General features: G+C 38.6%; 1 protein-coding gene across 1 annotated transcript; it reads left to right on the forward strand.

The window, feature by feature from the left end:
* Positions 1–5,584: 5,584 nt before the first annotated feature.
* On the forward strand, positions 5,585–10,200 carry LOC112406473 (leucine-rich repeat-containing protein 37A3-like). Its single transcript, XM_024755256.1, is given in 4 exon segments — positions 5,585–5,753; positions 7,762–8,056; positions 8,170–9,571; positions 9,997–10,200. Coding segments are annotated over 4 exon segments (2,004 nt in total). The 5' UTR covers positions 5,585–5,650.
* The last annotated feature ends 1,942 nt before the right edge of the window (positions 10,201–12,142 follow it).

Here is a 12,142-nt window from a genome sequence, read left to right on the forward strand (position 1 = left end):
TAAATGCCTTTGAACCTGAAAATCAGTTGTCCACATCTTCTGAACTTTCTATTCTGTTCCTTTGATCTTTTTGTCTATCTTTACACTACTATCACAATGTCTTCAAAGTGTAGATTCATAAGCCTTGAAATCAGTTACTGTTAGTTCTTCAACTTTGTTCTTTTTCAAAGTTGTTTTAGTTATTCTAAATTTAATTTCCATATGAATTTTAGAATTAGCTTGTCAATTTCTATAGAAAAGCCTACTGGTATTTTGATCTATAAATCGATTTTGGGGAGAATTGATGTCTTAATAATATTGAGTCTTCTGAACCATGAATACATTATATCTCTCCATTTAATTAGGTCTTCCTTAATTTCCGCCAGCAATATTTTACAGTTTTCAGTGTGCAAGTCTTTTACATCTTTTGTCAGATTTATTCTACGTATTTTATATGTTTCATTATATTATAAGTAGTATTTTAAAACTTTGATCTCTGATTGTTTGTTGAGATAAATTAATCTTTTTGTATGTTGATCTTGTACGCTGCAAACTTGATAAACTCATTTATTAGTTCCAGTAGCAATTTTGTAGATTCTCTCAGGCTTTCTATATAATCATGTTATCAGCAAATAACGATAGTGTTACTTCTTCCTTTCCATTCTGAATATTTCTTTTATTTTTGTTGTCCTGTTGCACTGCTTAGAACCTACAGTGCACTGTCAAATAGAAGTAATGAGAGCACACATCCTTGCCTTTGTCCTGATCCTGGAGAGAAAGTACTTTGTCCCTCACTATTAAATATGATGTTAGGCTTTTTGTAGAAGTCATTTATCAGGTTGAGGAAGTCTGCTTCCATTCCTAGTCTACTGAGGGATGTTTTTTCTTTAATCAGGAATGGATGTTAGATTCTTTCATTCTTTTCCTGCATCAATTGCAATGATTATGTGATTTTTCTCTTCTTTTCTTTTCTTAATTTGTTTATTTATGTCTGGCTGCATTGGGTCTTCATTGCTGCATGCAGTCTTTCTCTAGTTGTGGAGAGCAGGGACTACTCTTCTTTCCAGTATGCAGGCTTAACATTGCGGTAGCTTCTCTAGTTGCAGAGCACAGGCTCTAGGTGCACGGGCTTCACTAGTTGTGGCACATGGGCTCAGTAGTTGTGGCTCACGGGCTCTAGAGTGCAGGCTCAGTAGTTGTGGTGCATGGGCTTAGTTGCTCAGTGGCATGTGGGATTTCCCGGACCAGGGCTCAAACCCATGTCCTCTGCACTGGCAGGTGGATTCTTAACCACTGCCCCACGAGAAATGTCCTGATTTTTCTTTTTTAGTGTACTAAGTTGGGTAAATAGATTTTCATATATTAAATGAACCTTTCATTCTTGAGATAAACTTCACTTGGTCATGCTGTATCATCTTTTTATATATTATTGGATTTGATACGCTAAAATTTTGTGAAGAATTTTTGCCTGTGTGTTCATGAGAGATATTGGTCTATAGTTTTCTTGTAATGTCATTGTGTAATCTTTTTTTTTTTTTTTTTATTCCCAGACAGGGACACGAACTTGTGACCCCTGCATCGGCAGGCGACTCTCAACCACTGCACCACCAGGGAAGCCCCATTGTGCAGTCTTGGTATGGTGAATGTTTGCCTTATAAATAAGTTGGGAAGTATTCCCTTCTCTTCAACTTTCTGGTAGAGTTTCTGTAGAATTGGCATTATTTTATTCCTTAAATATTTGGTAGAATTTATCAGTTAAGCAACCTGGACTTAAAGCTTTCTTTGTTGGAAGGTTTTAAACTGCACATCCAATTTCTTTAATATCTTTATTCTTGAATAAACTTTAGTAGAGCATGTCTTTCAAGGAATTTGTCCATTTCATCTTGAATTTATTGTTATAAAGTATTCTATAATATTCTCTTATTATCCTTTTAATATCTATAGTACTTTTCTATTTTGCAGTTTATTTATTTCTACTTTGATCTTTATTGTGTTCTTTCTTCTCTTACTCAGTGATTAATTTGCTTTCATTTTTCCAGTTTAATGTGGCAGTTGAGGAAGTTGAGTGCAGCATTAGCAATAGCCCACATGTTAGCATATTATGTTTTCAGTTTCAATGAGTTCAAAATAGTTTCTGATTTCCCTTTTGATTTCTTTTTTGACTGTAAAGTTACTGAGAAGTTTGTTGTTTAGTTTCCAAATATTTGGAGCTTTTTCAGATTTCTTAATTTCTAATTTAATTCCATTGTGGTCAGAGACATATATTGATTGTCTAAAATCCTTTAAAAATTTTTTTTAAGTATTCCTTTTTAATTTATTTGTTTGCTGCTTTGGGTCTTTTTTGCTTTCCCTGGGCTTTCTCTCATTGCAGCAATCAGGGGCTACTCTTCACTGCAGTGAACCGGCTTCTCATTGGATGGCTTATATTGTTGCAGAGCACAAGCTCTAGGTGCGTGGGCTTCAGTAGCTGTGGCACACAAGCTCTAGAGTGCAGGCTCAGTAGTTGTGGCATACAGGCTTAGTTGCTGTGCAGCATGTGGGATCTTCCCAGACCAGGGATTGAACCCATGTCCCTGCATTGGCAGGCAGATTCTTAACCACTGAACCATCTGGAAAGTCCCAATTCCAGTATTCTTAATCTTTTGTTTAGATCCATATTCTAAACTGGTGTCATTTTCCTTCTGCTTAAAAATTCTTATTTTAATATTTCCTACAGGGGGACCTTGAAGATGGCGGAAGAGTAAGACGCAGAGATCGCCTTCCTCCCCACGGATACACCAGAAATACATCCACACATGGAACAACTCCTACAGAACTCCTACTGAAGGCTGGCAGAAGACCTCAGACCTCACCTACAGTGAAAGTCTACTAGTAATGAATTATTTCAGCGTTTGTATGTCTGAGACAGTCTGTATTTTACTTTTGTTTTGACAGATCTGGGTGTAGAATTCTAGTTTGATAGAACTCAATTCACTACTTTAAAGATGTTATTCCACTGAGTTCTCATTTACATTGTTTCCAACAAGAATTCTGCTGTCATTGTTATCTTTATTCCTCTGTAGTGTATAGTTTTTTTCCTCTGGCTGCTTTAAAATTTTTCTCTTTATTGCTGGTTTTGAGCAATTTGACTATTTTTGTGCCTTGGTGTTGTTTTCTCCATGTTTCTTATGCTTAAAGTTCATTTATCTTCTTGACATTGTGGTTTTATAGTGTTTACCAATTTGGAAAAATTTTGGGTATTATTTCTTCAAATTTTTGTATTTCTCCTCTCCTTCATGGACTCTAAGTACACATGTATTAGGCCACTTGAAGTTGTTGCACAACTCACTGATGCTATATTCATTTTTGTTGTTGTTTTGTTTTGTTACTCTTTTTGTTTCATTTTGGATAGTTTCTATTACTATGCCTTAATGTTCACTGACTCTTTCTTCTGCAGTGTCTAATCTGTCATTAACCTCATTCAATGTCTTTTTCATTTAGACATTGTTTTTAATCTCTAGAAACTCAATTTGTATCTGTTTTATATTTTCCATGCCTGCACTTAACATTTTCAGTGTTTAGTCTGGGTTTTTTGACATATGAAATACAGTTATAATAACTTTTAATCATGTAAAATAACTTTTTAAATGTTCTTTTCTGCCAATTCTAACATCTGTATAGACTATGGGTTAGTTTTGATTGGTTGCCTTTTCTCCTCAGTATGGGTCATATTTTCCTACTTCTTTGCATGCTTGGAAATTTTTCATATGATCCCAGGTATTGTGAGTTTTAGTTTATTGTGTGTTATATATATTTATATTCTTGTAAAATGCTTGGGCTTTGTTTTGGGTGAAATTAAGTTACTCAAAACAATTTTATTCTTTTAGGTCTAGCTTTTAAGATTTGTTGGGTAGGAGTCCAAGTAGCCTTTAGTCTGGAGCTCATTATTTGCAACTACTGAGGCAGATCCTTTCTGAGTATCATGAGGTTTTCCAGTCTGACTTGTAGGAACAGGTACTATTCCTACAACCCTGTGTGATATCCAGTTATTCTTATTATTAATCCTTTCATGTGGTTCTTTTCCTGGCATCAAGTAATTCCTCACACAAATATACTGACCAATATTTTGTTGAATTCTCAAGAGATCCCTCTGCATATCTCCAGAGTTCTTTGTCTGTGCACTTCTTTTCTCTCTGATACTCTGCTTTGTGAACTCTAGTTACCCTGGTTTCCCAGACACTCAGCTCCATTTCCTCAGTCAGGGACTCCACCAGTCTCTGCCTGGACTTCTCTTCCCTGTACCATGACCTGGAAACTCTCTCAGAGAGGTAAGTTAGGGCAATTATAGGGATCACTTCATTTATTTCCCATCTCCTGGGGATCACTGAACTTTATTGCCTGAGGTACAGTTTCTTGAAAACTGTTGTTTCATATGTTCTGCCTGATTTTTTCATTGTTTCAGGTGGGAGGTTAAATTGGTCCTTGTTACTTCATCTTGGCCAGAATCCAATAATATTCTTTCAGTCTGTTTTGTTTTGATACAGGGTCCAATTAAAGATTAGGCATTACATGTCATGTCTTTGCTTCCTTTAATGTAGAATATCTCCTTACTATTTTTTTTTTTTTTGGTCTTTTATGACATTGGCATTTTTGAAGAGTCTTAGCAAGTTGTCTTGTAAATTGCCTCACAATCTGGATTTGTCTGTTTCCTGATTAGATTGAAAGTAAACATTTTGGGGAAGAATACTATATAGGTGATGTATTCTTCATATTTCATCATATCAGGTGTCCAAGTGCTAAGTTTGATCACCTGATTAAGGTGGTATCTTCCATGTCTCTCCATTGTAAAGTTATTTTTCCCCTTGGTAATTGATAAATAATATGTGGGGTGATACTTTGGGATCAGTGAAGATCCAACTTTCAAACACCTCTTCACCCTACTGTGCATCAATGATAATCCTTGTCTAAATCGATTATTACATTCATACTTGCAAAATGACACTTTCCCAATTCTATAATTCCTTTTACATTTATTAGCTGACATTATTCTATAAAGAAGAGCTCCCCCACTTTTCATTTTGAGTATCATTATGAACTTATGTACCTTTTAAAAAATTAACGATGTTATACCTTATTATAATGTGATAATATTATTCTTTGGAATGTTCCTTTTGTCCAGATTGGGCCAATGCAATCTCTGTTATGTTTAACCACACGATGCTTTTTTACTACTAGAATAATTTCTAATATATTACTACTCACAAATAGGAACTGAGAAACGGACTCCAGAAGGTACGGTCTTATTCAGACTCTTCTTAGAAGTCTGCCTTCCTCCTGTGTACTCTTAACCCAAAGTGAGACTTTCGGGTTGGAAGGATATACATCTGAATTAAACTACAGATCAGTATCACCAAATTCTAATCTCTATTCCCTTTTTTCTAGGCATACTGTACATTCTGCAATCCTAATCCTTCTGTTGGGTACCTCTCTCCTCCTCTATATTTATTTACAACAGTCAAGAGCAGCAATTGGCCAACTGGCCCCTATCCAGTTCTCCAGTCCATATGCCCCAAGAACTCCTTTTTATACTGGTCTGTGGTGGCCTTGTACTACCTCTTCTACCTACTCAAGTAACTCTTTTACCACGAATTTAATTACCTGTGTTTCCATTTATAGGATCTTACCTAACCGTATGGTCTGCTGCCTCTGCCAATTTAAAAATACTATTGAGGTTTTCTGTAAGACAGTCAAGTTGTGTTGTGAGAATGAATGCCTAACAGACGTCACACATTGTGGTGAGTCTCCATTGCAGGATAATAAATTATTAATTTAATTCTTTAATTTTTAATCAATGATGATAAATTTTAAAATTAATGATGTAATTGCATTATTTTAATTCATTCATTCCAAGTTCCAGTTCCCTATGTTTCTAAGAACTACCACCTTGCTAAAAATCAGATTCTTGGTTACATTATTAAGCTAATAATAGCTGTTACATTGTTAGCTTAATAATGTAACTGATCCGCATACATAAAGGAACAAGAGAAAGGAATGGAAGGGGGAAGGGAATTAACATTAATGGTCACATATCCTATGCTGTGCTCTCTGCAAATGAGAACTTATTCATATAGCGCATAACAGTTTGTAAACTGACTTTATATACATTAGGTCTCAAGTACCCTTTGTCTTATAGGACAGGTATAAATATATTTTTGTTCATTTTGTTTGTTTCTGCAATTTTATAAAGAGTACAAGTGATGCTGTTTTATGTCCTATTTGGAGCCTGAGAGTTTCTGGTTCCATAACCAGAAGCTGCTACCTAGCCCTCCTAATGGATGGGAGATATAGTTTATTCTTAGACTGTCAACCTCTGAACTTGCTCTGAATCTTAAGCTTTTCTATCCAGAAAACACTCAGGGGCTTTCAACTCTTTTTCTATATATTAGATTTATTGGCACTAACTTGATAACTTCCAAAATGTGCTTTCATGCCCATGTAGCTTGAATACAAGTCTCTTTCAGTGATCTAGAGCACATCATAAATAATAACACTTTGCTACTTTTATAAAGAAAATATTGCTGATTTTTCAACACAATTTTTTTTTTTTGTCCATGCCACACAGTTTGTGGGATCTTAGTTCCCCAACCAGGGATTGAATCCTGGCCACAGCAGGGAAAGTGCCTGGTCCTAACCACTAGACCACCAGGGAACTCCCCCAAACGATTTTTTTTACTAATTATATTACTCCCTTCTCCCCCAGAAGTGGACAGAAAAGGCAGTTTTAATCTCCTTTTAAAGGTGAGGTAAAACAGGATCAGAGGTGTTGAGTGCTATGACACTAGTGCCCCGATCTCCTGTCCCCATTTTGCGGCTTTCAGCAAGCCCATGTGTCCCCTTTCTTATGACACTTCCCTCCCCCTTTGACCCTCACCAAAAATACTTTTAATCGTTTTGGAAGAGAAGCTCAGCTACACAATGGTACACCTTACCTTCACACAGTCAGAAGATTTGGATGGTTCCCCAAGTAAAGCTGGAAATATTAGAAGTAAAATGAAATGAAAGCAAAGTAGCCATCTGACAGAAGTTGCTTTTTCCCTTCTGCGTTTTAGGACCTCAAGTATTATTCCATTGATTTGGTGAACATTCCACATTGGCGTACAATCTGGCAATTCTCTTACCTTATACCCGAGATTGCTGCCCAAATTTTTGCAAAGAACCACGGTGGACATAGTGTTTTTTTCTGTATAGAGCCTTCTGTTATGGGGGCTGTGATATATGGAAGCAGGGACTGAGAAAAGGACTCGGTGAGGGGGGTGGAGAAGGACATGCCTAGATGACGACCCGTTAGCGGCGGTTGTTGTCGTGGTCATCTGTGATAGCAGCAAGAACACAAGCACACTGAAGAGGTGGAGAGAGGAAGCCTCACACTCCTCTGCCTCTGAGGCAGGACAGGATGGGGTATATGAATGTGAGGAGTCACAGTAGCTCTGCAGAGAGTCCAGCTGAGTAGGGGAATATTTGTCTTCCAGCTTTGGCTATTCTTGAATACTGGCCCTTGGGAACCAGTGGAGTAATCCTGAATATAGTTACTATATTTCATGCTACAGAATTTTCTGATAGCCCCTTTTTCAAGAGATATCTTTTTCACATTTTGTTGTTGCCAGTGAGGATTAAGTATGGGTTTCTTTTTCTCCTAAGTGGCACTCAAACGTTGAGTGATTCCTAATTTATTTGGCTGTGGACTGACAAAAAGCTGTCCCATCAGTCTTCAGTGATCAAAAACAGTCTCTTCTTTTTTGATAGATGAAGAAACATCTATAGGGAATGCAGAAGAATCGTTGATGAAGGTGTTACAAGCCCGGAAGAAGAACAATAGCACTGAGCTGACTATTGAGTCAGAGATGGCATCCTCAGATAAAAGTGCTGTCAGCTTGTCAGGCTTCATGAATGAGCAGCTGGCCTTTAATAATAAAAGTGATATTATCAGTGCACTAAATTACATACTGCTCTATATCCCAAAGGGAAATCTAGGAGATGTGGAATCAGCATTATTACCATTCATTCAACTTCTTTTTTCAAATACACAAGATGGAGATATGTCGCTGGGTCTTTTGAAAAACAATACAAGGAGCCCTACTGTTAAACCTGTACCCAACAATTCAACTAATAAAAATAAATTGAGGAAACTGCATTTTCTGGAAAATTTGTTAGATGCAGAAACTCAAGAAAAATTGATGAGGTTAAAAAGGAAGAGAAAGCTGCCATGTGTATGCGTTGCAACCTTTTAAGTGCCATGTTTAAATGTTACATCTTTCAAAGGAAATTGGAAACTGCCCAACCACAGAAAGACAGCCTAGCAGAAATTGAGAGTACAGAGGAAAAGCTGCTGAGAGTGAACAGGGTCCTCAAAGGCCCAAAGGGTATACAGAAAATGCACCTCAAAGTAGTGGGAGATGAGAGCGTCAGGGGGAAACAGAATGCCCAGGCATCTGTGGCGAACACTGCCAAAGAAAGAATGCTCAGGAGGCCATCCCCAAGAAAGCTGAAACAGCTTCTCATGGTGCAGAGGCCTAGGAAGCTGGTGGGAAAGTCCTCCAATGCAGAGCCTTCATTCATAAAGGAACACAAGGCAGCAGGCTCCTCTTCCCTGAAACAGTCCTTCAAGGGCAGGCCTTCTGCCTCCATCCCTCCAAAATCCCCATCTGAGGATAAAAGCAAATCAAAAGACTTATCCAACACTATTTTTGTTTTAGAAGCTGCAAAGACTAGAGTTAGAAATATTAAGGCTCCTGAACTAATCTCACATTCTGGGAAAAAATACATCTTCCATAAAACTCAGTCTCATCGGGTCCACAGAAAACCCAAAGTCAAAAGGAGTCGAAAGTTCAGAAAGAAAAGTTCACTCGATAGAATGATACTTGCAAGCCCTCTGTTCTCTGTAGTGAGGAGTCTCATAAATTCCCCTACAGGAGAGGCTGTTTCACCTTCAAGAGAAGTGACTTCTCAGGAAAATCCTTTTCCAGAATTATTTTCTCTTTCAGACCCTTCTACAGAAAACACTACTTCAGAAAACAATACTGCACACAATGTTTCTGAAGAAATTATTTCTACAGGAAACTCTACTCTGTCAGGAGTAATTGGTCCTGGAAACACTACCCATAGGAACGTCTCCACTGCACATTCTACTGTTGCTGCAGACAACAGTATGCCAACTGTTCAACACACCAACAAAACACAATGGGAGTACCACAACACGGGCACTGAATTATCCTCTAAGCTCACAGGCTTCACTTTCCCAGAGCTCACATCCCTGGGTGATCAAGTTGAAACTCAGCTAAACTAGCAGCTATGGTCCCTCATCCCTAACAATGACATGTGAAGGCTCATTTCTTATGTTATCCAGACTTTGAAAATGGACTGCTTGGAGACCCACGTGCAGCTGGCCTGTGCCAACCTCATCTCTAGAACAGGCCTCCTGATGAAGCTTCTCAGCAAGCAGCAAGAAGTAAAGATGTCCAAAGCGAAATGGGATACGGACCAGTGGAAAACTGACAACTATATCAGTGAGAGCACAGAAGCCCAGAATGAGCAGAAAGAACAGGAGTCAAGTGATGTGAGGATAACCCCTGAAACATGGGACCTGGACTTTTACTCAGTTTAGGACATGCCATTAACGTGCCCAAGCAGGAATACCATGGGCTCCTAGACTGTATCTTATCTTCAGCCATGAAACTGGCTAAGACAGCGATCTCCCACTTTGCTCATTTAGAGAGTGTGCCACTATTCCTAGGGTGGACGAGAAAAGGACATAACACAAGATAAATAAATTGTAGATAAATAAATTGTAGAAGAAAATGCTAATGATAAGATTAATAACATTAAATTTGGCTTGTTCTTATGGAAGCTACTCACGTGAAAGGATTGGGTTTTATAGTAGTTTAAGAATAGTTAGCTATTGTTTAGAATAGGTTTGAGAATAGTTAGCTTTCATCCCTTCTATCTCCTTGTTTTAAAAAAAAATGTTATTTATTTTCTTAGCTCACAAGAGAAGTTCCAGGATATGGTTATAACAACAAATTTATCTTGACAATATCTATAACTGTAGTAGTGACGGTTTTGGTTACAATTCTCTGTCTCATTGAGGTAATGACAATAATTGAGATTCAGAACCCACAACCTGAGAATCAAAGCCACCCTTCCACCTACTACTGCTTGATTCTTCTTTTTAGTCATGAGGACTGAGATACACTTTGCTCCTTTACTGAAAAGTATATTCCCAGGATTTTTTTATTTGTTTGTTTTTGGCTGCGTTGGGTCCCTATTGCAGCGCATGGGCTTCTCATTGATGTGGCTTCTCTTGTTGTGGAGCACGGGCTCTAGGCATGTGGGCTCAGGAGTCGTGGCGCATGGACTTAGTTGCTCTGCAGCATGTAGGACCTTCCCAGACCAGGGATCGAACCTGTGTCCCCTGCACTGGCAGGCGGATTCTTAACCACTGTGCCACCAGGGAAGTCCCCACAGGGTTTCTAAAGGAACTCCACTCCCAGGAGATCTCTATGGGATTGGATCCGTGATAACAAGCCATTGGACTATTTTGACAAGTTAAGTTTATAAGAAGGCCAGAGTTGACACGATAGTAAAATTTCTTCAACTCAAAAAACTATGCTGATTTGATGTACTCGCCAGTCACTCTCATTCTGCATTGCTTTCTTTCCTTGTTGGCTGAAGTGATGAGAGATATAGGGTCTCCATACTCATGGAACTATCAGTCACCCTGGGAGGGCTAAAAGGACATGCCTAAAAGATAAAAGTGTGATCTCATCAATTCCTTAGGTTTACTTAGCAGCTTTCTTCTCCGGTGTATTAGCAATTGTGTAGATAGGCTCCATTAAAACACTGCAAGTAAAATCCTATAACAGGCTACCCTAAAGTATGTCATATTTATAGTAGCCTATTCCTGGAGCTAGCCTGTTTACCTTTTGTTCAGTTACATAATGGTTCATTACTTTTCCCAACAGACAGTTGCTAATATTAAAAGAGTGATTTTAATAAGCTGACAATCTACATTCTACCCTACCAATCCAACCTACTTTATTTACCTTTTCTCTTGTAATGGCAGCGCTCCATTCCAGCCAAAGCAGCTTCTCACTATACGCTCGTTATACCATACCCATTCCTACTTTTGTCTGTGCCTTTGCCCATCTAAAATTCCTTTATTTTGCTTTGCCTGTGGAAGTCCTATGAATCTCTCAAAAGTCAACTCAATTTCAGAAATGTTTCTTCGTAAAGCCTTCCCTGAATACTCCAGCCCTCCTGATCCTAGTCCTGTGAGGTTTGTCACCATTTCTTAAGGGCCATAGCAAAGCAGTCCCCTCCCCTCAAAACTCACAAAAGTGGTAAGCAGTTTTTTAAAAGGCAGCCCCCCAAGGGAGAAACACCAAGGTTAGCACATCATGGAGTTGAGAAGAGATGTGTAAGGACCAATGGCTTCCTGGCCTAGCAGACTTGAATAAAACCTGACATGATGTACTAACTTCTAAAGAGAAATGTGTCTATCTGCAGGAGGGTTGGCCAGTAGTGAAAGCATAGAAAAGGTGAGGAGAGACCAACATGGGCAGTGCCCATCCTCACATTGCCTGAGAGTAGAGATGGCACCTTAGACAGCATAACTGAAGAGTCAGGCCCACTAGCCAGGCCGTACCTGTTGAGGAGATGGACGGATCCAGCTACCTCAGGCTTTCCCATTAAATTCTGGATTCAGCTGATTCCTTTTCTAATTCTGTTCTCACCAAGTAGCCTTCAATTGTTTGATTGTGCTTTAGTGTGCCACGGAGGCCTGTCCCACAGAAGGTAAGTCTCTCTTTGTGTAGACATGGATGCCCTGTGTGTAGAACAGATGTATTTCTCATTGTCAAGTAATAATTTGGCATTCTGATTTTTGATCAATCCTGTGATATTGATAAAGTGAGACTGCCACAACAGGAAGATGTAAGTTCTCTCTTGGTGAGGAAGAGTATGATTTCTGAGCCTAGGAGGCTGGGGACTAGCATGGGATCAGCTTGCTAGTCATTGGCCATTGCCCAGACTGTACCCTCTACATCTCCAGGTGGCATATGGCCTTTTGCTTTTTTAGAATTTCTGGAAAGTCCCCTTTTTATTGTTTTTAACTTCTATGTAGTTTAAC

This window comes from Neophocaena asiaeorientalis, unplaced genomic scaffold (genome assembly GCF_003031525.2).
Source record: "Neophocaena asiaeorientalis asiaeorientalis breed wild unplaced genomic scaffold, Neophocaena_asiaeorientalis_V1.1 scaffold311, whole genome shotgun sequence".
Classification (NCBI taxonomy): domain Eukaryota; kingdom Metazoa; phylum Chordata; class Mammalia; order Artiodactyla; family Phocoenidae; genus Neophocaena; species Neophocaena asiaeorientalis.